This window comes from Callithrix jacchus, chromosome 11, assembly GCF_049354715.1.
Source record: "Callithrix jacchus isolate 240 chromosome 11, calJac240_pri, whole genome shotgun sequence".
NCBI classification, from domain to species: Eukaryota; Metazoa; Chordata; class Mammalia; order Primates; family Cebidae; genus Callithrix; species Callithrix jacchus.
Window position 1 is genome coordinate 98,947,763 of NC_133512.1, and position 26,998 is coordinate 98,974,760.

General features: G+C 39.4%; 1 protein-coding gene across 7 annotated transcripts in view; it reads right to left on the reverse strand.

The window, feature by feature from the left end:
• The window catches only part of CUL1 (cullin 1), a 106,124-nt gene that overhangs the window by 28,582 nt on the left and 50,544 nt on the right, over positions 1-26,998 (reverse strand). For all 7 annotated transcript variants that reach the window (XR_013524174.1, XR_013524173.1, XR_013524175.1 and 4 more), the window contains exons 3-9: positions 20,991-21,165; positions 18,012-18,179; positions 15,790-15,840; positions 15,508-15,598; positions 14,647-14,810; positions 8,901-9,063; positions 7,230-7,360 (exon numbers count right to left, since the gene is read on the reverse strand). Coding sequence is in view for 4 of the 7 variants with exons in the window: in XM_035254495.3 (XP_035110386.1) it covers positions 7,230-7,360; positions 8,901-9,063; positions 14,647-14,810; positions 15,508-15,598; positions 15,790-15,840; positions 18,012-18,179; positions 20,991-21,165 (943 nt within the window). In the remaining 3 variants the exon portion in view is untranslated. The remainder of the gene's footprint in view (positions 1-7,229; positions 7,361-8,900; positions 9,064-14,646; positions 14,811-15,507; positions 15,599-15,789; positions 15,841-18,011; positions 18,180-20,990; positions 21,166-26,998) is intronic.

The following is a 26,998-nucleotide window of genomic DNA, read 5'->3' on the forward strand; positions in this document are numbered from 1 at the left end:
ATGATGTGTTTCATATCCTCACTTTACTACTCTCTGATCTATTTCACATATTGTGTAAGCAGCCCCAAGTCCTTTTAGGGGCAATGGGACGTAATAACTAAGACCTAAGTATACTGAAACCCTATTCTGTACAAGGTGTCATGCTAAGCTCTGAGAACACAAAACTGATAGAGCCATCTCTGCTGGAAGAGATGGACACTCACGCGGACATCTAAAACATAAAGTAGTGCACATGTCACATTAGCAGTCCAAAGAGCTATTATTTCAAGGAGGAGATTCTACAATTGTAAGGTGATTGAGAAAACTTTTGAGCTGGGTTTTGAAACATAAATAGGTATTTCACAGGTAGAAAAAAGAAGGAATGTATCTAAGAAGAGATGAGAGAAGAACTAGGAAAACAGAGTGAGGCAAATTTATGCAATGGTGAGTTCCAGCTGGGATGACGCCAGCAGCGGGGTCAAGAGTCAGGAAGCCGACACAGCAGCCCTGCAGCAGATGGCCTTCACCATTATCATCCACAGGTCCTTGCTGGGTAAGAGGCCAGGTCCAAAACCACAGGTCGTAAAACTACAATGAGGTGTGAGCTTCACTCTCAAGGGATGTATAACCTATGGTGCAGTGACAGGAAGCGCAGGGAGTTATAAACACCTGTACGCTGATAATGAGAGAGTTTTTTTTTTTGAGACGGAGTTTCGCTCTTGTTACCCAGGCTGGAGTGCAATGGCGGCGATCTCGGCTCACCGCAACTTCTACCTCCTGGGTTCAGGCAATTCTCCTGCCTCAGTCTCCAGAGCAGCTGGGACTTTAGGCGCGCGCCACCATACCCAGCTAATTTTTGTATTTTTAGTAGAGACGGGGTTTCACCATGTTGACCAGGATGGTCTCGATCTCTTGACCTCGTGATCCACCCGCCTCGGCCTCCCAAAGTACTGGGATCATAAGCGTGAGCCACCGCGCCCGGCCTGGTAATTAGAGTTTCACAAATGTTATAGGGCTTAGGATGGAAGAGTTATGGTCAGTTCTTTCTAGAAGGGAGGATTTGAGCTAGCCTTAAAAGCAGGACTAAGACAAGCAGAAGGCAAGGATGACTGTGTTACAAGTAGACATTAGCCAGGGTTTGGAAGATGGGATTCCTGAAAATCTGGGCCAATTAGAGGATTTTGATTTAGTATAATATTATGATTTAAATTATCACAGGTAAGAGCTTTATTCTGTTTTGTTTAAAACAAAGGATGAAAAGAACGCACAGTAAAACTATGAATGTATTAAGTGGTATTTTTGAAAGATGAAACCACTAATTATCATGAAGGATGAATGGGAATGGGAGAGGTGTGGGGGGCCTTTGGGAGGCAAAGTGATGCCTGAAGCCAAGATTAAGCTGGTAGCCTTGGGACTGCAGAGAAAACACAAAGAAAATAGTGGGAGCTGAAGGAGGAGGAATTCCCATGCTCCACTGACTCATCCCAGAAGACTCAAGAGGCAACAACTCACTAGTTAGACAGGCAGGCTGCTTACTGGTTTGAGAAGGATTCTGAGGCCACGTTCAGACCCTGTGGGAAATTATACCCTATTAGATTACTAATGCCTACAATGAACAAAGGATGAGGGCAAGTGACTCATGCTACACAGCTGCCACCTCTATGCTAAGGAATGGCGGAAGAGGTGAGTTTCAAATGGACCTGCAAGGTAGGCACTAAACTAGGAGATGAGGTCATGGAGATGTGACAAGGACAAAGGCAAGGTATTCTAATTCAGAATTCTTGACATCATGTCTGCTAGAGGAATGCCCTAAATCCTTGCTGAATAAATGAAACAACGATTTGTTTGATCTGCAAAATGTGTTTGCCCTTTGAGTTGAAACAATGACTACAGCATGCATCTAAGAACACTCCTCAACTGGGGATTATGTTTCAATAAACCCATCATATACTGAATGTGTGTTTGTTGCTGTTGTTTTTCTTTCTGAGATGGAGTCTTATTCCATCACCCAGGCTAGACTGCACTGGCACCATCTCGGCTCATTGCAACCTCCGCCTCCCGGGTTCAAGCGATTCTCCTGCCTCAGCATCCCGAGTAACTGGGAATACAAGTGCCTGCTACCACACCCGGCTAATTTTTGTATTTTTAGTAGAGACAGGATTTCACCATGTTGGTCAGGCTGGTCTCAAACTCCTGACCTCAGATGATCCACCCACCTTGGCCTCCCAAAGTTCTGGGATTACAGGCGTGAGCTACTGTGCCTGGCCCTGCATGTGTAATGTGTGACAATATTTTCAATGTACAATGGGCTTACTGAGAGTATCATAAATGCCTATCACTTTCATACCATTTTAAACTTGAAAAATCATTAAGGTGAGCCATACTAAGTAGGAGACTCTTTGCAGCTGCTTTGGTCAACTAAGAAAAATGAAGAGCCTAGCACAGGGCCAGGCACCCAGAGTGGGCATTCGATTCTTTTTAAAATGGCCACGTGAAGGAACGATCTCTGCTTTCAAGAGCCTCCCCTTAAAGCCTCACTAAGTGGATGGGGGCCATCACCTCCGATATTTTAATATAGATTATTTTTTTATAAATTCCCAACCTGTTCCTGCATGGGGTCACCTGCCTATTAAACAAGCCATTTCTCCAATCCCTTGCACAGCTCAAAACCAGTTTTAAATCCCATCCTGGAATATTTCTTTGTGTGCAAGGTTCCCAAAGTCCTCCTGCTGCCTCAGTGCAATAGGCTAATTTATCCCCTCGCTTATCAGTCGAGCACAAACGCCCTTGATCATGAGGCACTCTGAAGGCTGGAGAGAACGCTTCCAGAGTAGTCTTGAAAACAGTCCCCTCCCCAGTCCCAGATTCAGAGGGTTCTCTTTTCAGTTTCACTTCACTGAGGGCTGTCAGCTTTTATTTAGGTGGTAGGAGGGAGAGGCCATGAGGGAAATTTCCCTTGAGCCAGTTTTCTAGAAATAGCCTTTACTTTTTAAACTGGTTTTAACTAGGGGGAAAAATGCCTTAATAAAAATTGGCAAGTAGGTTCTAAAACATCGAATACAAAAAATATTTGACTTACATGATGAATTGGAAACCTCTAAGAATTTCAGTCCAGGCCAGATATTAGCAGAAAAGCTGGTTTTCTAACCAAATTAGTGTTATAAAAAGACTAGCCAGATAAAAAACCATTTTTCTTTTGGCTTCTCAAATGAGTTTATTTTATCAAGAACAGCTTAAATGTAACATATATAGTGTTGTAGTCTAGAGGAAGACACAGAACTCATCTATTACACTTTTTTGCACTTAAATCACTTAGGTAGTGCCGTTAGGGCATTTCATATGCTAATTATAAATGATTCTAGTACACTATGATTCAACTCAATTAGGCATAAATTTTTAAACTTTAAAAACTGTGTTCTCAAGGTAATTAAATCCCACTTAAAGTCATGTACAATAATTCTTAACTTTCACTAATGACCTTTTATTCTCCTGATTTTTCATAATCAGTGGGTTTTTTAAAACAATTATGGTTTGGGTTACAACGGGTCTTTTATATTTACCACATAAATGACAAAAACTAAAACCTATTTAAAAGTATTTGTTTTGGCCAGCAGGGTGGCTCACACCTGTAATCCCAGCACTTTGGGAGGCCCACGCGGGCAGATCACCTGAGGTCAGGAGTTTGAGACCAGCCTGATCAACATGGAGAAACCCCATCTCTACTAAAAATACAAAATTAACCGGGCGTGGTGGCACATGTTTGTCATCCCAGCTACTCGGGCGTGGTGGCACATGCTTGTGATCCCAGCTACTCGGGAGGCTGAGGCAGGAGATCTGCTTGAACCCAGGAGGCAGAGGTTGCAGTGAGTCGAGATTGCACCACTGCACTAAAGCCTGGGCAACAAAATCGAAACTGTCTCAAAAAAAAGGAATTGTCTTTTAGCAGCTGTGTTTATTCTTTCTTGCAATAAGTAATCAAGCACCTACTGTGTGCCAGGCTATGGCCGGGGCACCTATGCTTCCCCTAAGCTTCAATTCTGTGGGCTTTCCCAGTGTTGGCAAATGGATGTAGCAACTGTTGAGCCCAGAGCAGGGAAGGGCACGAGGTACCCATGCACCAGTCGGATAGCATTCCGACAGAAGGAGCCAATGGCAAGCTTAGAAATAAGAATAAACTCGAATTTAGAAGACATTCCTTTTGCAGAAAACAGGAAAAGTATTTGCTTTCCTGAACATTTTATTTCATAAGCACAACAATTAAAAAAACCCAGAGTTTCATGAGTTCAATGTAGAAACAGTTCTTATGTAAATAACAAATAGAATCAATAACTTACTAAAAAAACTAGTATTTGACTTTTGCGAGTGAAGGCAGATGCAACATGGGTTTACTGAGCTGTAATTCTTCATGGGGGAAAAGTCTTGCTTTGGTTCTTAAATTCAGGTTAATGAGTGGCTTAGATTTAAGTAACACGAGCAGTGTTCAAAAGTTTGATTTCTCATAAAATATAACTGCTGGTAAAGACAGTTTATTTGTGCCACCTGTAGCTGATAGATGAAGCTTCCTCAGAGAAATGATTTTACATAGAAGGTGTACTTTTGCTTTAACTGATCAAGAGATCAGTAAAATCAGATTCAAGACTCAATGACAAAGTCAATCAGGCAGCATTTATTCAGTGCCCAAAATATGAGGCAGCTGACTGTATCCAAAAGAAAGAAAACAATGGGACATGAGAATCATAGCGGAGTAGCTCTCCAATGTAGAATCTTACTTTGGTTTGGAAAAGATAGTCATTAGAATTAGTATCCCTTCTTTCCTGTAAAACTGACAAAGTAATTTATAATGCTTTAAAAAAAAAAAAAAAAAAAGAGACAGGGTCTCACTACATTGCCCTAGCTGGTCCCGAACCCCTGGGCTCAAGTGACCCTCCTGCCTTAAGCTTCTGAGTAGCTGGGACTGTAGGTACACACCACTATATCCAGCTATCATGTTTATTTTAAATCTAACTACATTCACATAGAACACGAGTTCCCTAAGGCCAATCTCATACCTAGTATATAATAGTTTACATAAAAAAGCAAAAGCTGCTTCATTAACCTACTCTAATTCATATCTAATGAAATAATAGACTTCCCACTTAACTCATTTACTTGGCTCTGCTGCCCATATAGGTAAATTGAGTTTTGAACCAACAACTGGGAAAGCACCTTATGTTACTGAAAAAATGTCTTCACCAAGTTGGCCCCTTCTAAAACACAGAGGGGTGAGCGGGTGTGTGTGTGTGCATCAGGCCCTTTAAGAGAACATTCAGCTTGGAAATAAAGTCATAAAAACTGAAGGGTAATTTTTAAATGACTTTTTTAAATTAGAAAAACTGTTTGTACTCCTAAGAATATGAAGCAGTCATCACTGCTGAGCACTTATGTGCCCTGATTTAAGCACTTCACGTGTACTGTTTATTCACAAATATCCTATGAGATAGGCACTATCATTCTACTAAAAATAAATAAATAACAACTGACAGAGACAGAAGTAACTCGCTGAGGGTCAGACAGCTGTGAGCGGTGGGGCTGAGATCTGAGTGCAGACAGCTGGGCCAGGCTCCGTCATCACCACACGGTAAAGACACTGTATGCGCCGACACTGAGGACTTCATACTTACATTTTTACTAAAACCTAGAGGTCTTTTTCAAAAAATCCATGGCTAAGCCAGTTCACTTCCATCTTGTGAGCATAAAATTGTCTTAGAAACCTAAAGGAGGGCCAGGCATGGGGACTCACACCTGTAACCCCAGCACTTTGGGAGGCCAACTTGGGCAGATCATGAGGTCAAGAGATCGAGACCATCCTGGCCAATGTGGTGAAACGCTGCCTCTACTAAAAATACAAAAATTAGCTGAGTGTAGTGGCGTGTACCTGTAGTCCCAGCTACTCAGGAGGCTGAAGCAGGAGAATCACTCCAACCCAGGAGGTGGAGGTGCAGTAAGCCTAGATCACGGCACTCTACTCCAGCCTGGCGACAGAGCAAGACTCTGTCTCAAAACAAACAAAAAACCAACCGCTCCCAATCCCCTAAAAACAGGAAGCCTAAAGGAAGCCTTCTTAAAGGAAGGCTTTATGCTCAACCCTTTAATAATTCATAGAGGTGGCAGAGTGCCAGCAGCAAATCCCCAAATTAAACATGGAAAAGAAGCCCTCCAAAGATAACAGAAAAATAAGGAGAAAAATATACTATTTTTGATAATTCTACTGAAAATAGTTATCAAAAGTAATTTATCATTAAATGCAATAAAGTCAAAGCAAGAGAAGTTTTCTGCATTCAGACATAAGAACCAATGTGTTTGAGAAGCTTTTCTTCTCAGTCCGGGGCGGTGGCTCACACCAGTAATCCCAGCATTTTGGGAGGCTGACACGGGCAAATCACCTGAGGACAGAAGTTTGAGACCAGACTGGCTAACATGGTAAAACCCCATCTCTACTAAAAATACAAAAATTAGCCAGGCATGGTGACAGATGGCTGTAATCCCAGCTACTTAAGAGGCTGAGGCAGGAGAATTGCTTGAACCTAGGAGGTGGAGGTTGCAGAGAGCCGAGATGGCACCACTGCACTCCAGCCTGGGCAACAGAGCAAGACTCCGCCTCAAAAAAAAGAAGCTATTCTTCTCTATTGTTCTCCCAGTTACAACTGAAGTTCACAACTGGAGCAAAACTGAAGGTAACTCATCTGTGTCTTAGAAACTGAGTATTTCCAATGTGAAATTATCACCTGAATTACAGATGACCTAGCAGGAATTCTCTATGTAGCCCTGGGGAAGGAGAGGGCTGTGGGAAAATGCTATAAACTGCAGGGCCTCTCCAGAGGACAGCCCTATGGTCTTCAGCCAGAGGCTACTATCCAGATCAAAGCTCCTGAAAGGCACAACTGTGGACTGTGGGTGGCACAGTAACAGTTTCCAGGAGACTGTTGTTTCTATGGAAGCATCTTTTCTCTTTTAGTACAAGAATTTCACAGAGGGAAGAAAGGGGAAAAAGAATGACATCATTAACACCTAAAAAGTGCAAGGGAATAACTTCCAGAGGTATTTACTAAACAAAGATGTTTGTGAATCTACTTCAAAAAGCCAAAACAAGGTTCTCAGAGTTCTAATGAAAATGTTACCACTTAGATTTGGAAGTAGAGATGCATAACACAGGTTTGCTGTTCACAAGTGGAAATGATTAGCCCGACTGATTGTCAATGAAATCTACTTACATTTAAAGCAGCTTCTCCACATTTTTCAATGGCTGCAAGACCCTGATTATGAATGTGTGTCTCCAACAGTTTTTTCAATTCTCCTAGGCCATCCTGGATTCTAGATACAAGATTATACATGCGTCCCAAATCTGAAAGAGGAAGAAATCCCTTTATGCACTGAAACAAACTCTGCCTATCATTCTACTAATTATGTATTTCTACTGAGATGAAAAATACTCTGCAATAAATAACCATGTTTTTAGACTTTAATAATCAATAGCATTTAATTATAACCAAATACTCCCAATTTGGTATATGTATGTTTAGCTAAAAGTAACAATGAAATTATGCTATTTTGAGTTTATAAGTTTATTTTTCCCTTTACTATGAGAAACCACTAACATATGAATAAGCAAAAAAAAAAAAAATTATCAGAAATGATTCTAATGCTTCCAAAAATTCTCAAGATTTAAATAATATTTATGCCTGAGCCATAATAGGCACTCAAGTATTTGTTTAAAAATAATTAATATATTGGCCAGGAACGGCGGCTCACTCCTATAATCCCAGTACTTTGGGAGGCTGAGACAGGTGGATCACCTGAGGTCAAGAGCTCAAGACCAGCCTGGTCAACATCGTGAAACCGCGTCTCTACTAAAAAATACAAAAAATTAGCTAGGCGTTGTGGCGCATGCCTGTAATCCCAGCTACTCCGAAGGCTGGGGCAGGAGAATCGCTTGAACCTGGGAGGTGAAGGTTGCAATGAGCCACGATTGCTCCATTCCAGCCTGGGCAACAAGAGCAAAACTCCATCAATCAATCAATCAATCAATAAAATGACTATATTTAAGGAGAATATGGATTTCCATCTCAACTATAAAAACAAATGAGTTGAGAAAAGGTCTCCCAAATTCTTCATTTAAGACATGTATGGCATATGGTTACTTTAGGAGGACCACAGAAGAAAAATCCAAACATCAATCTTTTACTGAGCTCCTAACATGCCCCAGTAAAACAAGGCAGTGGCTACGGGAAATCTAAGATGACAGTCTTCTCATCTCAGAGAATTTTCAAAGGAAGAACAGTCAAGAAAAAACTTAAGGGTAGCATCATTTAATGCTAAAGTGTATGTAGAAAGTCACATTCTAGGCCGGGTACAGTGGCTCAAGCCTGTAATCCCAGCACTTTGGGAGGCTGAGGTGGGTGGATCACGAGGTCAAGAGATCGAGACCATCCTGGTCAACATGGTAAAACCCCATCTCTACTAAAAATACAAAAAATTAGCTGGGCATGGTGGTGCGTGCCCGTAATCCCAGCTACTCAGGAGGCTGAGGCAGGAGAATTGCCTGAATCCAGGAGGTGGAGGTTGCGGTGAGCCGAGACCGCGCCATTGCACTCCAGCCTGGGTAACAAAAAAGCAAAAACTCCGTCTCAAAAAAAAAAAAAAAAAAAAAAAGAAGAAAATCACATTCTAAATTAAACTGAAAAAATACTCTTCGCCCTAAGTCATACCAAAATGCCCTGTAGAAATCTGACATCAGTACATAACAATGTACAAACACATGCATCTTTTTAAAAATGACTGACACGGGCAAGTAATGCTGTTGACTCGGAGAGTCTAGCATCTCAAGCAATGTCAAAACTGCAGATAATAATAAATACCTACATTTTTTGAGTCTTGTGGCTTACCTTCATTTTTGTCAGCATCCAATAAATTCTGAAATTCTGTGTGGAAAATTTCCAAGTGTTTTTCAATGAGGACTTGCTCACATTTCCTTGCTAACTCATCTTGTGTGCTTTCGTGAAGGTAAACCTGAACTCTTCGTTGTTCCTCAAGCAGACGAGCCTCTGCCTGGAGAAAATGAATTCAAGTGAATGGTTTTGTTTCATTGGTAAAGAATTGCTGCAATTCTTTAATATGTAAATTAAAGGAAGTTGAATAATGGCAAATTAAATTCACAAGCCAGCTCTAAGAAAATTAGATTAAGAAAATAAGGGAGGGCTCCGCAGGATGGCTCACGCCTATTATCCCAACACTTTGGGAGGCGGAGACAGGAGGATTGCTTGAGGCCAGGATTTTGAGACTAGCCTGGGCAACACAGAGACCCTGTCTCTAAAAAAAATTTAGCCAGGTGTGGCATGCACCTGTAGTCCTTCCTAGCTACTCAGGAGACTGAGGCGGGAGGACGGCTTGAGCCTGGGAGTTAAAGGATATGGTGAGCTATGATCTTGCCACTGCATTTCATTCAGCCTGGGCAACAGAGCAAGACTCCATCTCTCAAAAAAAGAAAGGAAAAAGTTATTTTCTCTTAGGGTAATTGACAACCATATTTAAACAGCCACTGATGTGTGCCATTTTCTCAGTAAGATCTATTTCCATTTCAGAATTCCTTTCTAAGTGCCCTAACATCATCATCATTAAGAGTTCAAATGTCTTTGCACCATTTTTATCCCTCAGAGAGTGGTTATTTTATCTTTTTGAGGTAATGTCTCTGCCACTCTAAGAAATGAATGGATCTTCTGTGCAGATACTAAGATGCACTACTTTAGATTAAAAACTACCTGAAGCCAAGAGTCACACAAATATAAGCCCTGATCACATGAAAATAATCATCAGAAATCAGACTTTTAAAAAATCTAAAGGAAAACATGGCCTTCTCTTTCAAACACTGAATATGCACCTCTGAAACCTACTGAGTTATTTATGTATCCCAATTTCTTGCATTTCCTCCTGAGGAAGAGGGGAGAGCAAAGATGCAATATAACAATGCAGCAAAATTAGGAGAATTCAGAATATTTTACAGACCATCACCAGAAATACACGTGGTATAAAGTGTCACTGAGATACTACTAACTTATCAAAGCAAGGAAGACATTTCAGTAAATTATTCAGGTGATCTAAATAAAGAGAATTATATTTTGAATTATAAAAATCCAAATACTCTCCAAAATGATTTAAAAAAAAAAATACTTTTTTCAGAGACAGGATCTTGCTCTGTCTCCTAGGAAAGAGTGCAAGGGCATAATCAGCTCACTGCAGCCTCAAACTACTGGGCTCAAGTGATCCTCCCGCCTCAGCCTCCTGTGTAGCTGGGACTACAGGTGCACACAGCCATACCTGGCTAACTTTTTAATTTTTTTCTAAAGACAAGTTCTCACTATGTTGCTCAGGCTGGTCTTGAACTCCTGGCTTCAAGCAATTCTGCCTCGGCTTCCCAAAGTGCTGGGATTACAGGCTGTCAGCTACCCTGCCTTGCCCAGATTTTCAAATTTGGTATAATTTTGGAGAAATCTGGAAAAATTCAACTGGTAATGAATCATCAAGAGCCAAGAAAACGCAAAATAAAAAATGATCGGGCAGGATTTGGTACTATCAAGAACTAATAATAATGGGACAATTGTTTAAACCATGTAAGTCAGAACCTTATTACACATTCTAAGTAGCTAAATGTAAAAAAAAAACTTGGAAAATATCTGTAGTATGTATCAAAAGATCAATATTCTTAATACACGTAATTGTCGCCATCAAAGCCGTGGGTACATACAAATAAAAACACAAGGAAGAAAGGACAATTCATAAATGAAGAAACAGAAAAAAGCTTGAAGCTACTACATTTCCAACAAGAGGTAAATTATAGTATGTTCAGTTAATGAAATATCAAACATGAACTATTAATAAAAATCATTAGTGAATAAGTTACAAATATCTATATCATGATCTCAATTTGGTTTATATAATCAGGAACAGTGCCCCAGGTGTGTAAGTTTATGTTATTTGTATTTTCCAAAAAGTCTACAGTTAACGTGTAATTTTGTTTTTCTGATTATAAAGCTATTTTAAAACAATAAATGCTGCTTTATATCTAATGCTTCACTAAGACTGATACCTCAAGAACCTAGAGCTGGTGGAATACAGAACATGCAAACCAAACAGCACCACTTTTTCTGTTTTAAGTTCTAACTCTTTCTTGGAAGAACATAATCACCTCAGGCAGCAAAACATACTTTTACCCCTTCCCAGTTGAAAGATTAGGCTTTGATGCCATTGCTGATTCATCCTCTGAGGGGCACAGCTCTCCACCTTTTAGCATTCTACAGACCCTTCCTGCAGGGGCTGAGGGGGCAGGAAGAGTGAACAGGTACCTAGGTGATTACAGAAACATTCATGGCTGAGGGACCTCAACACTAGCTTATTGTATATATTGGCAAGGAAACCAAGGTTGTAGGCATTGTCATCAGGCTTCAGAATGGACAGCCAGCTAGGTTCTCTATTGATTCCAAGTCAAATAGGCTCCTGATCATCACTGTATTTGGCAGACTGTTGTATTAGAACACCAAGGTCAAATTCCAATGACTACATAAAAGCATGCAATTGAAGACTGTCTTTACTAATTTAACTAGGATTGGTTCTCAATAAAAACAAAAGGAAAATAAAAACCAAAAAAGACAAGCAAATTAATCAACTATGGTGTATTTTTAAAGTTAAAAAAAAATGACATTAGAAACCTAGAGTAGTCGTACAGTTTCTGTAGCTCAGATCAGTCTCAATCACATGAGACAGTAAAATATTTTAGAAACACTAAGGTGGTTCACTCTTCAAAGCCATCCATGGAAACACAAGCCAAACATTCTCAAATGTTTCCACTAAAACTCCTAATAGAGAAAAGTGAACACAGACCCAGGGAATTTGAACTGGCTAAAATTTGCAGAATATTTTCAAGGGTCATGTTTTATCTCAATACTGTTCTACTTCCTAATAGAATGTTTGTTTTGATGTAAACATAAATGCTCCCTAAGTTACTAAGATTTGCCACCCTTTATCCTGTGGTTTTACATCCTCCCAGGCATACACTGGAGGTTCTGTGGGACACATATTTGTAATACCAAATATATCAGCCTTGCTCTTTGCCACACACTACTCTAAGCACCTTTTTACTAATAAATATCTCATGTTAAACTTTTTAAATACTAAAGCCCACTTAATCTTCACTATTACCTATTATTATTCTCATTTTGCAGATAGGGAAATTGAGGAAGAGAAGCCTTAAGGTCATCCCCCTAGTAAGTGGCAGGGTGGGGATTTAAAACTGGACTCATAGCTCAGTCTGAGATGCAAGGCTATAGGATGAGAGCAGAATTACATGGTCAAATGCCAATTTTATGCTTAAAGACTCTGCATTATCAATTTTCAGAATGTGATGGAAGTCATGTTTGGTGAGATCTAAGTGGATTTGGGCCAAACCTTTAACTCCTCTAGAAATGAATCCCCTCTATGGGAACCAGGATATAGGAAGCACACTGCTTCCTTGAAGACAGGGCTCATGCTAGATTGAAAGCATCCAGGCCACTGGAAATCCCTGCTCCTCAACTGTCTTTGGTGTCAGGCCTGGTTTTAAAAACAGATTTACCTGTTCTGGGAGTGCTTGTGTAGCTCTGCCCTAAAACACTCGTTTCCTTGCCCTAGCCCACTGCTAATTCATCACGGTGGACAAAAGGAGATGACCACAATTCTCTAATAAACCCTGTTCAAAAAGAATAGGTACCACTGTCGTGGATGTGCATTTAGATAAGAGGTCTTTAGGGACATCTAGTTTCTAAAGAATCACCATATATAGCAGAGTTTAATAAAGAGGTATGTTTAGGCAAACAGCACTGTCATATTAAACAATGAAATAACAGGCAATGCTAACATTCAAAACAGACGATGTTTCAAAAGTTCATTTGTTAGGCAGTTGTTTGAAACTCTGGGTGAGCTGGTTAGGTTCCAGATCAGCATACAAAAGTCAATTTGGCCCAGCATTATACACAAGGAACTATTAATATTCCAAGTATAATACTCTGAATAGTTCCATTTTTGTTAGATTTTGAGATATCAGAAATTTGTCAAGGACTTTCAACTTCCAACTTCTAAGCCCATTTATAACCACTATCTCCCATAGGAAAATGTATTCAGGTCACCACAAACAAGCCAGATATGACTTTCTCTATGAGGTTAGAGCAGAGTTGTTACTTTTAATTGACTTTCCATCTCAGCATTTGGAAAAGGGATTCCGCAGTCCATTTATGCTCCAAGTAAACAGGGAATAAAGGGGAAGCAGGTGTCATGCTTGGAAAGATCCAGATTCCCTGGAGATCTCCTAGTGTAAGGGTCCTCAACCCCTGGGCTGTGGGCCAGTATGGGTCTGTGGCCTGTTAGGAACCAAGCCGCACAACAGGAGGTGATCAGCAGATGAGTGAGCATTACACCTAAGCTCTGCCTCCCATCAGATCAGGGGCAGCATTAGATTCTCATAGGAGTTCGAACCCTATTGTGAGCTGCACATGCGAGGGATCTGTGTGCATGCTCCTTTGATCTGAGGTGGAAGAGTTTCCTCCCAAAACCATCCCCCTTTTCTCCACACCCCGCTCCCCTGCCGTCTGTGGTGCCAAAAGGGTTGGGGACCGCTGTCCTACCACAGCTAGCTCAAGGGTCAGCAAACTATAGCCTGTAGGCCAAATGCTGCCTGCCTTTTTCTGTAAATTAAGTTTTACTGGAACCCAGCCACACTCATTTGTGGACATATCCCACTGGCTGCTTTAGTGCTGCAATGGCAGAGCTGAACTGCTGCAAAAGAGATCACATAGCTCACAAAGCCTAAAGTATTTCCTATCCGGTCCTTTACAGGATAAGTTTGCTGACTCTGACTCCAGACCTAGGTCATTCCTTAGAGCCTAAATCCAGACATCTATGTTTCTAAGAAAGAGAAACAAAGAGCAATTCCACTAGATCTTGATTATCAGCTGGGCGTGGTGACTCACATCTGTAATCCCAGCACTCTGGGAGGCTGAGGTAGGAGGATCACTTGAGCCCAAGAGTTTGAGACCAGCCTGGGCAACATAGCAAGATCCTATCTACAAAAAAAAAAAAAAAAACCACAACACAACAACAACAACAAAAAAAACAATTAGCTGAGTCCCATTACTTCTGGAGGCTGAAGTGGGAGAATACCCTCTCATATTAGAATTTAAATCCTACTTGCAGAAGAACCTCTCCTCTATATAATCCTGAAAGCTATGTAATAGATTCTTAGGGGCATTTTAGAAGCAAAAAAGCAAAAACTTCAAGTTTGCAAATCTGAGAACATTTGTTTCTTAAAATTTTCTCATTGACATGATTGTGATGTCCATTATATAAATCCACATTCTAGGAGAAACAGTTAAAAAAAAGTCCTATAGCTATTATGGCTACATCTTTAGAACAGCAATGAGAACTCTTAGTCATGATTACCAATTTCTCCTGGAGAATTAGGAGAAGCACTTGCACCTGATAAAGACACTCTAGGAAAACAATGCCCAACAAATGACTTGTAAAGAAAGCTCTATGTGCTAAAAAGAATTCACTTGAGTTGCAATGATTTTAACTTAAGTCTACTTAAAGTACTATATTTAAGCTTACCTTTTTCATATATTCAGTAACTGGGTTCTGCTGCAAGAATTCAGTACTCTCTCTGGTATAAAATCTCTCTGTGTCAGCCAAAAATTGAGATTCAAAGGATTCTTTATACACTGTTAACGTAGGGCCCTTTGCAAATGCATCATCTTCATTCAGCCCCAATTCCACTAGAAACGAATATGAGCTATATTTCAATTACCCTATTTTTTTGGTTATATTTCACAGAATATACTTAGGTGTAGCATTCAGTTTAAGATATGTTTAAAAGGTAAATGTGAAATGGCAGGACATAAGTAACTCTTACTCACTAGTATTAAAATACACTATTTTAATAAAATAAAAAAGGAAAAAAATCCAAGATGTATAAAAAGCAAGTAATTCTGACCCATGGCCAGGTATGCTTCAAAATCATGATGAAGTTCCTTTAGAGAACTTTTATACTTCCAAAAGCAATAAAAATAATTTTAAATTTGCAAAGAAATACAATGCTACCCAAGTTTTTAAGACATTGTATTACTTCATCAGTTTCTCAATCTCAATTTTTCAAGCTGATATAGATTTCTGGTTATCATTGAGCTCAATTATTGACACTCTAACATATCCAGTGAATTCACTGAGACCAGAAAAGAAAATAATTAAAATGTCTATTTCATCAAAATTTCCTTAAGGCACACGGATCAAACAGCTTTTATGAGTAAAATCAAACAAAGTCACATTGACTTAAAAAGAAATATAAGTACCTTTGTAAATGCTAACAATGTCCTTTATAATATTAAACCATTTTAAAAATGAAATCTGTTAGAGCACTGTTGTAATTGCCATTTGGTGTGAAAACTTTGAATAAACTAAAGGGAAATTATTTACCGTAAGACTGTACAACTCCACTAATCAATCTTGTATTGATGGTTTCACCATTTCTTTCCTTTTCAATCAGCTTTAAAACAGCATTTGTTACCTTTAGAAAGGATGTAGAAAATAAGATACAGGTTACAGAATATGATACATATTACTACATATCCCTTAAACATTCACAACCATTAACAATGTAAGATGGGAAAATCCAAAAGAGTGAAGAGACAAAGACCAAGCAATGAATCTGCGAAGGGATTTTAAAAGGAACACGCACACGCTCATACCAGTAGGTACCTGTTTATTCAGTGGCCTGAAGAGACAGTCTCTCCAAGTCACCAATGCAAGCTGGAGAAAAAAAAGAACAAAATGTTTATACTTTTACTGTGGTTTTCCAAGATTCAAGTCATAGGAAATAACCTAAATTTCAAATTATTTTATCAAAATCTCTAGATTACAAGTTGGTCAAAACATGCTATCACGATGAAATCAGAAAGCCGCCACTATAGAGTGTCAACGACTTCAAGTAGTATCCAAGTACAGACACCTGTCATCTCAACTTCTTTATTTATATTCGCTTTAACTGTTGTTGAAAACAGTACGGAATAAGTTTGAAAAACGTAATGATTTTTAGGGGTCTGTGATGTTACTGTACACATGGCACTTCAGGTCTAGCAGGTTTCCAAAAGGAAACGAACTAAGATCATCCTGATTCCTACACTAACAACTCAGTCTCAAGAAAGCATTTATATGTAAAAAGAAAAAGTCCCATGAGCCATCCCACAATATACATATATTTTAAAAACGTATGCTGTACATATTTTTGTCAGTTAAAAAAAGTGAAATATTAAAGAAAAGGGGAAGTACAAAAACCCCAAATCAAACAAGTAAACCTAGAAAGTTTCTGTTAGAACTAGATTAACTACATAACAAAGTATCATTATAAAGCAGCCACAATCTTGGTATGGTATAGAAACTGGAGCTACACAAACAATAAAAACTGGTCGTGCATCTGGGATACATTATGCTTTTCTTTTTTCCTTGAGACAGGATCTCACTCTGTCAGTCAAGGTAGAGTCCAGTGGTATGATCGTGGCTCACTGCACCCTCCACCTCCTGGGCTCAAGCGATCCTCCCACCGCAGCCTCCTGTGTGGCTGGGACTATAGGTGAGTCACCATGCCTGGATATTTTCTTTGCAGAGGTCTCATTTTGTTGTCCAGGCTGGTCTCCTCCTGCCTTGGTCTCCCAAAGTGCTAGGATTACAAGCATGAGCCACTGCACACAGCATTATGTTTTTCTTTTAAATTTGTCAAAAGTGAAGCTACAAAGTATTGCTATTTTATAGCAACATTCTTGGATATGGTGATTAACTCCTTTATGCAGAATCTGACATTTTAACAAAACTAGTTTTAAAGGGCATTGCCTGAGTTGAGCTGACAGCCTATGAACAGACTGTTATGAGTCCTCCCTTACTTGCTCTAGAACACTGGTTCTCAAACTGCAGCATACATCAGAATTGTCTGGAGAGCCTGGTAAAACATTGCTGGGCCCCATCTCCAGAGTTTCTCTTCAAGTCTAGGATGAGGCCTGAGATTCTGCATTTCTAACAAGTCCCCAAGTGATTCTGACACAGCAGGTTTGGGGACCTGATGTGGTTTGGCTGTGTCCCCACCCAAATTTCATCTTGAACTATAGGTCCCATAATTCCCACATGGCGTGAGAGAGAACCAGTGGGAGACAACTGAATCATGGGGGTGGTTGCCCCATACTGTTCTCATGGCAATGAGTAAGTCTCATGAGATCTGATGACTTTACAAGGGGTGTCCGCTTCCACCTGACTCTCATTCTGCCTTGGCTGCTGCCATCTATGATGTGCCTTCTTCCATGATTGTGAGGCCTTCCCAGCCACATGGAACTGTTGAGCCCATTAAACTGCTTTTTCTTTATAAATTACCCAGTCTCAAATATGTCTTTATCAGCAGTATGAAAACAGACCAATACAGGAACATATTTTGAAAACCAATGGGAAAACAAAAACAAAAACAAAAACCCTTCAGTTGACTGACTGAAGAAACATATAGTAATGAGGGTGATTTGGGAATTAATTAATTCAGGGTCCTCTCCCTGAAGTGGGGTTTCTCAGACTATAAAGCACACGAGCATTGATCCTTAGGGCTTGCCTCACGCTCGGCACCTGACCTGCCTGGGGCTGCCAGGACTCGGGGCTTTCTGTGCGAAAACTCAGGCAGTCCCAGGCGAACTGGGGTGATAGGGTCAAATAACTAAAGAAGAAAAATTTAAAAAGCAAATGCAGAAATGGGCAAACTACATTTTATAACTCCAATTTACCCATTCTTCTTCTTTCTTGCTAAGAAATATTTAAGGGACATTTATTGATAAAACAATGAAAATTAGTTTACTATTTAAAAAAAAGCTTAATATTTGCCTAGATTCTTACTGAAAGATAATTTATCATTTAAAAAATACATTTAAAAGGTTTTAAAATAAAAATCTTACTGAATAGATTTCATATATTCCTTTTCGTCCTTCGTCACATTCACGGCGAACCCAATGTCTATTGAGGTAGGCACAAATTCCATTCAGCACTTTGCTTGAAAATCGATAATCTTCCCATTGTTGGGTGTAGAATTTCAGTACACTCTCATCCATCAAATCTTCTCCATCCTAAAAACAAGGTAACTAAAGCTTTAAGATGACTAATTTGTCACATCATAAATTAAAAATAAAAGTTAATAACATCTACTGCATTAAAATACATTGATACATGTGATTTTAGACAGCTTCTTTAAATTATTCTGTATATAAAATATGCTAATAAACTCTCTCAAGAATATAGTAAAAGAATTCTTTCATCTCAAATTAAACTGGAACATTTTTCATGGTATTAAATATGCACACACACTCAAATAAAAGTACCCTGAACAATTAGGATATACAGGTAATTCCTTTTTATTAAGAAATTTACCTCAAAATCATCTGTATTTTTGATATTTTGTTTAAAAAAAATTGGTTGGGTGCTGTGACTCAAACTTATAATCTCAGCACTTTGGGAAGCGGAGGTGGGCAGATCTCTTGAGGTCAGGAGTTTGAGACTAGCCTGGCCAACATGGTGAAACCACATCTCTGCTAATACAAAAATTAGCCGGGTGTGGTGGTGCATGCCTGTAGTCCCAGCTACTCAGGAGACTGAGGCAGGACAATCGCTTGAGCCCAGGAGACAGAGGTTGCAGTGAGGCAAGATTGCACCACTGCACTCTAGCCTGGGCAACAGAGTCAGACTCCGCCTCAAAAAAAAAAAAAAAAAAAAAAAATCAAATCAACATGTCCTAATTAGCAATTTCGACCACAAGGCTAATACTATTCAATTTTTAAATGCATCTTCTTCCTTCTTTAAATTTACTTAAAAATAATGAAAACACTTTTTTGTGGTAATCTGTAAAAAATAAGGTACAATGGTATAACAATATTTCTTAACAAGACCTCATAAAGAAAATGTTCATTTACCAAAATTTTTATCCAGATTTCCACAACTTAAGCCACAAATTTTTATCTGAAGGAGACTAACTTGAAATTTTTTCTTAGGAATTAATGGCATCTACCAAGTAAGCCTTACCCTTTAAAAACATTAATGGCACTGCCGTTTAGCTGTGTGCAGCAGAGAAGCACAAAGAGAAAGGTGGGGGCTCCTCCCTGCAGGAAGGGCTAGGCTGAGCCCACTGGGTTCTCTGAGCCTCAGTGTCTTCAATGAAAACTAAATGGCTACGACAGACTTGAAGCTCCACACACTTAAGGTACACGAGTGACAGAACAATCCATGGAAAAACTGGATCATCTCTTGATATAACCAACTTTTTGTTCATTTACATTTAAATAATATGAAATGAACTTTAAAATGTAAAGCTAAGCTATTCTGGATGATGGTACTTGACCTTTTTAAAATGCAAAAGTATCACTGATGGCATGGCCATCAACATTTTTATATAGCACAATACACTGTTTCTTACTTTAGTACTAAAGAATTATTAATTACAACATTCACTTTACAATGTGTTGTGAATAAAAAGAACAGTGGCTTCAGTCAGACCTTAAACACACCATTTGGGGAAGATGAAAATAATACACTAGATGCAACTTGTGGCCAATCAACTATGTATAGTCATTAGCATGATGTTTAAGTTTTCAATTAGCGTGTAAAAATAAATTAGGTAAAACACTTTTGCACGACGAGGACATTTCTGAAACACTGTATAAATCAAAAATGTTTAAAATATATACACAGAAGGTTCCTGCAAATTTCCCTGGGTTGAGAATACAGCTGTCTTCCCTCAATGACAGTATAGAACCAGAAGAAGGAGCCAGTTGCTCATCCTGTGGCTGGATACAAGGAGTCACACTGCCTTCGCTACAAAGGATGAAGATCAAGGAAGAAAAAGGCAGGAGATGAGGGGAAAAGCCTCCACCACTGCCCAAGCAAAGGCTTGGAGTGGGAGAGACCTATGCTAGAAGGAAATGGATATTCACAGAGAAACTCATCCTAGCCACCAGCACAATTTCACAGCAGTTTTGAAATACACATCATGGCCAGGCACAGTGGCTCACACCTGTAATCCCAACACTTGGGAGGCTGAGGCAGAAGGACTGCTTGAGCCCAGGAGTTGGGAGACCACCCTGGGCAACACAGAGAGACCCTGCTTCTACAAATGATTTAAAAATTAGCTGGGAGCTGGGTATGGTGGTGTACACCAGTAGTCCTAGCTACTCAGAAGGTTAAGGCGGGAGGATTGTTTGAGCCCAGGAGTGAGAGGCTGCAATGACCTATGATTGCACCACTGCACTCCAGCCTAGGCGACAGAACAAGACCCTGTCTTAAAACAAAAAAAAAAAGGTACTTCACAACCATGTGTAAAAAGCAAGATCACATTTGAAAACCATGATTTCCACGGAATAACCTTACAGTTGTTGATAACGCTTTGATAGGGAACACCACACACTGGGTTCACAATAAAATGCAGGTAATTTGAATACATATTTGCTTTAAATGAAAAAGTTCAACATTTCTAACAACCAAATCTAACATGGTGGTAATTTAAGGAAAGTACTATTATGCTAAAAGGTTATCAAAGCTTTCTAATTAAAAAAAAAAACCAAAATGAGCTGGGCACGGTGGTGAGCATTTGCAGAGTCCCAGCTACTCAGGAGGCGGAAGAGGAAGGATCACTTGAGCCCAGGAGATCAAATTGAGCCTGGGCAACATAGTGAGACCTCTGCCTCGAAAGAACAAAACCCCCAGAATATAGTTTATGATGGTTTCATATTCACAGCAGGTAAAAGACTATGCAAAACATTGTCACCCACGTTAGTGTCTAAAACAATGAACAGATGACAGTGAAAATTTAACAAGTAAGTTAGAACCATTATTTCACTCCCTTTTTACATCCTGTTGTAAATACTCAGTACATATGTAAAACATCTTACCTTAAGAAGATTTGTCAAGTAATTCTTCAAAAATTCCTTAAGTCGTTTGTATAATTCCAGGCCAACAAACTGAGCTCCTCCAGGCGTCTGCCCCTTTTTTGACTTAGAAGGAGGAACTCCAGCTCCTCGTGCTTGGTTTGACTGGTGAACACTAGTACAGTAGTTATACACATGACTTGGAGGAAAGTTAAGGAAACCAACATATATCATAGACACTAAAAGTCATTAACACAAACATATTTTCTGACATTTCATTACCAATACGTTCCCAATACATCAACCAAAACCTGTTAAAAACTCGAGCGGGACGAAGATCCCATTCACATTATCCACAAAGCTAAAAGTTGACAAGCCCCATTCACAAGACTGCCTAGAGAGCAACACCGCCAAGGAGAACGGAACATTCCAGGAGGGAAGTTACCCATAAACAAATCGAGACCTTTTGGGTTTTCTAATGTGACTGACCTTGTGGAAAACTGTCCCGGAAGAAAAATGCAATTACCGACTCCAGGAGAAACCAAAAGCTAACAATAAGCACTGTCTATGATGATGCTCAGCTGTAACTTTTTCAGAAGCACACATTCTAAACACTGAAATCACACACACTTTATTTTAAAATGACTTAAAGAGCCAAGTCCTTATATTACAATAGTCATAGACATCTAAAACTTATCAGTCAACGGCAGCAGTATCCGCACACTACTGAGAAATACAGAGATGTGTAAATCACAGCAGACAGCTGAGTGCACAACAGCCGCATCTGCAGGGAAAGTGCAGAGGACGAGATGGGGAAGGGCAGGGCAGAGAACCACCAGCTTCTGTTTTACCCTTATAAATATGATGAGCTTATCTGCAGGTATTATTATTTGACTAAAATGAACAGAAAGACACTTATACTCACAAAGATCAACAAAACAATGTTCTGGCGTAATGAAGAATTTACTATACAAAGATACTTCGAGACAATGGGTAAAAGATTATTTAATAAATGGCATGAGGGCAAGATATTTCTAAATATTCCATATTAAATTCCAAAATATATTGTAAATGGATTAAGATTTAAAATATACAAGCTGAAACAGCAAAACCAGAATCTATATTTGAACACTTACCTGTTCTCAGGTTGGAGTGGCCCTTTTTAAGTAAGGCCATACGAACAAATGAATTCAAAATTGTAGATTAAGAAGAAATATCCTTATCTTTAATAAATTAAAGTGATTTGAAGCAATATGAAAAAATGAATCTCTGGAAACATGAACAAAACATACAACAGAAAATCTGAAAGGTAAAATAAATGACCCAGTTTTGCATTCCCACACTTCTCATATTCCACCTACAGCCCCCCCAACTTTGGAGAAAATATTACAGGCTGTAAGTGAAGCATTGTGGTCTTCTCTGGAATCACACTCCTTCCTCTTACCCTAGCAATACCACCATGATTTGGTACACATCATTCCTATGAATGTTTTTATATTTTACTGGATAAATATGTATCAAATACATTTCACATGTTCTACATTGTTAAATTACACAAACTAACATGTACATTTGCGCTACCATTTGTTTTTGATGATGTTTGACATAGCTACAGCTGTAATATACTGTGTAGCACACATTTAGAGTACTTTAGCAACTCTCTTGGGGGTGGACCTTGCTAATGATTCTTTTAGCAGGTGCCATTTTTTTTTTTTTGTATTTACAAACAAAGCTGCAAAGAATAAAACTAGCAGTTCTCCTTGCACACATGTACAAGTTTCCTGGAGCACAGAAATACTGGGTGACAAGAGAGTAAGACTTTTTTTTTGGAGACAGTCTTACTCTGTCGCCCAGGCTGGAGTACAGTGGTGTCATCTTGGCTCATTGCAACCTCTGCCTCCTGGGTTCAAATGATTCTCCTGCCTCAGCCTTCAGAGTAGCTGGGATTGCAGGTGCCTGCCACCATGCCTGGCTAATTTTTGTATTTTCAGTAGAGACAATACTGAAATTCAGGGTTTCACCACGTTGGTCAGGCTGATCTTGAACTCCATCTCAGGTAATCCGCCTGCCTCAACCTTCCAAAGTTGCTAGGATTACAGATATGAGCCACTGTGCCAGGCCCTTTAAAAAATTTTTTTTGCAGAGATGGGGTCTTGCTATATTACACAGGCTGGTCCCAAACTCCTGGGCTCAAGCAATCCTCCCGCACTGGCCTTCCAAAGTCATGGTTTCAACTTATTACCAGTTGCCATCTTAGTGCTACAAAGTGTCTGTCCAGCACCCTGTAGTGCATGAATTTTCACTGCCCACAACTTGGCCATGCATGTGTACTGTGGTTTACCATGGTTTTAATATCCCTTTCTACAGAACAGGCAGTTTTGTTTTTTTAAGTAAAGAGATAGGATCTCACGATGTTGCCCAGGCTGGAGTGCAGTGGCTGTTCACAGACATGATCATAGTACAATACTGCCACAAACTCTTGGTCTGTAGGGCTCCTCCTACCTTAGGCTCCTGGAAAGCTGAGAATACAGGCACATGCCACCACACTGGCTGGACTCAGTATAATTCTTAAGGGCCTTAGGATTTCAGAAGGGTAAGTGAGCACTGGCTTCAACAAAGTCACCAGCTACATCCATCCCTAAAAGAGTCAGCCTGTCCTTTGAAGCTTTGACACCAGGCATCAACTTCTCCTCTCTAGCTATGAAAGTCCTAGGTGTCAGCCTTCCAGGAGAAGGCTGTTTTGACTCAACTGAGTATCTGTTGTTTATGCAGCCACCTTCATCAATGATCCTAGCTAGATTTTCTGGCTAACTTGCGGCAGCTTCTCCATCAGGACTTGCTGTTCACCTTGCACTACTGTTATAAAAGATGGCTTCTTTCCTTTACTCGCATGAACCAACCTCTGCTAGCTTCCAGCTTTTCTTCTGTAGCTTCCTCACTTCTCTCAGCCTTCACAGAATTGCAGAGTTAGGGCCTTGCTCTGGATTAGGCACTGGCTTAAGGGAATGCTGTGGCTGGTTCGTCTTCTACCCAGACCACTCAAACTTTCTACTTACCAGCTATATGGCTGTTTCGCTTTCTTATCATTTATGCATTTTACCAGAGCAGTGCTTTTAATTTCCTTCAAGAACGTTTCCTTTGCATTTACAACTTGGCTGTTTAGCACAAGAGGCCTAGCTTTTGGCCTAGCTCAGCTTTCAATATGCCTTCCTCATTCAGCTTAATCGTTGCTAGCTTTTGATTTAAAGTGAGAGACATGCGACTCTTCCTTTTACTTGAACACTTCGAAGCCATTGTGGGGTTCAATTCAGTATTGGTGTGTCTCAGGGAGTGGGGAGGCCAAAGAGAGACGGGGTAAAGGCCAGTCGGTGGAGCAGACACATGCATTAACCGATTAAATTTGCTGTTTTAAGTGCGTGCAGTGTGTGGCGCCTCAAAACCATTTTTTTTACCATTAATTTTGCCAGAGGCTGTCTCTTAGTTTCTTAAAGAACTACTTTGGGTTTTAATAATTTTCATTACTGTATCTTTACTTCATTTGTTCCTTTTCATTTACTTTTTTCCTTACATATGCTTTCTCTGGATAAATCCTTGTTTTGGTTAACTTTGTAGTTTTTTTTTTAAATAAGCATTTGAATACTCCTAAAATGTCCATACTACATAGAAGGTATATGATATACTGTTTCTTCTACATGCCACTTTGGCTGCATCACATCAATCTGATGTGTTTATATTTTCCTTCTCGTTCAGTTTTATCTTCTCTTTTCCACTGTTCGTTCTAAAAGTTAAACAGTTCAGATTTCCAAAATGTATTTTTCGACCTTCAAAAATTTCATTTCAAAATTAAATTGCAGAAACATGAGAATGTTATCTTTTTGACTGTTGCTTTAAAATGTGATGAGACTCGTTGCTGAGTATGTAATTTCTCCTGGGCCAGAACAGGGTGGGCCATCATTTCGCATGTGCCTAAGAAGAATGCCCATCTCTCACTGTTGGATACAGGGACCCGTTACTGCTGGCCAGCTCTATTTTTCAGATCTTCAATATTGTTTCTGATTTGTCTGCTCATTAATTACCAAGCAATTTTTAGTGAAATCTCCCAATAATGGTTTTACCAATTTCTAATTGTCTAAAATACTTGTCATATTTTGAGGCAGTGTTAACTAATACACATATCTGAAATTATATTCCTGGTAACTTGTACCTTTTATCATTAGGAAGTAACCATGTTTATTCCTAACAATATTGCCTTAGAAACTTATTATATCTGATCTGATTACACCTACCATTTGGTGAGAATTTTCCTTAAATGTTTTTGTTCCAGTCCTTTATTTTCAACCTTTGTTTCTGTGTCTTGGTGTGTCTACTGTCAACCACCACAGCATACTTCATTTTTTTTGTTTAAGTGTTCCTATTTCTCCACATCCTCTCCAGCATCTGTTGTCTCCAGATTTTTTAATGATTGCCATTCTAACTGGCGTGAGATGGTATCTCAATGTAGTTTTGATTTGCATTTCTCTGACCAGTGATGAGCATTTTTTTCATGTTTCTTGGCCTCATGTATGTCTTCTTTTGTAAAGTGTCTGTTCATATCCTTCGCCCACTTTTGAATGGGCTTGTTTTTTTCTTGTGAATCTGTTTTAGTTCTTTGTAGAATCTGGCTATCAGCCCTTTGTCAGATGGGTAAACTGCAAAATTTTTTTCCCATTCTGTTGGTTGCTGATTCACTCTAATGACTGTTTCTTTTGCTGTGCAGAAGCTGTGGAGTTAGATTAGGTCCCATTTGTCTATTTTGGCTTTTGTTGCCAATGCTTTTGGTGTTTTGGTCATGAAGTCCTTGCCTACTCCTATGTCCTGAATGGTTTTGCCTAGATTTTCTTCTAGGGTTTTTATCGTGCCAGGTCTTATGTTTAAGTCTTTAATCCATCTGGAGTTAATTTTAGTGTAAGGTGTCAGGAAGGGATCCAGTTTCTGCTTTCTGCACATGGCTAGCCAGTTTTCCCAACACCATTTATTAAACAGGGAATCCTTTCCCCATTGCTTGTTTTTGTCAGGTTTGTCAAAGATCGGGTTTGTAGATATGTTGTGTTGCCTCTGAGGCCTCTGTTCTGTTCCATTGGTCTACATCTTTTTATTCACTTAAAAAAAAAAACGGAGTCTAATATTATTTGATAGGCAAGTTTGGTTTTAGGTAAACTGTTTTATACATATTTGTATAAATACGTATTTGTATAAATTTTTTACACGCTTGCATAAATAACATATCTGGATTAATTTCTACCATCCTATTTTGTATTTTCTATTTTAATTCTTTTTCTGTTTCTGGTTTTCCTCTTTTCCCCCTTCTACTGGAATGGTAGTTTACTTGTTCCATTATGGCTCATTTTATTTTGGAGTTACACATTCTTGTCATGGTTAAATAATTACCTTAAAATATGACAGGCCTACTTTGCCTTACAACAATTCTGGAAGATTCTATTACCTTTTCAAGTATTTCTGGTCCCCTTTCTATTTTCTGCTAGCTCTTCTATTATGTTATGTGGGATATTTTCATGTTACCTTCTATATCTCAGTTAAAAGTCTTCAATCATCTTCTATCACTTTATCTTTGTTCAAACTTCCTAATTTTTCCGGATCTTCCATGGGTTAAGTGATTCTTTCAGCTGTGCCAACTTAACTGTTTAATTTTAATGACTTCATATGACATTTACAGAATTTTTCTTTTAAAAACTTGTTTTCCAGTGTTTTGTTCTTTTATTCTACAGACAGACTTTCCCCACTCTCCTTATATCTGGAGCTCAGCTTACTTCACTAGCTGCTTTCCTGGTTGATGATGGTGTTTTTTCGCCTATACACTAAAGGCTATTTAGGTTTCTGTCTTCTATACTTCCATGGAAATGTCAGCTCCCAACACGCTCCCAGCCAGGAACACGGTTTTGTTTCCTTTTCTGTGTGACCCCACCTGCCAGCCCACCTCACTCACATCCGTATGCTGCCACACAGAGGCTCACAGTGGTTAGCGCCTTCACTGT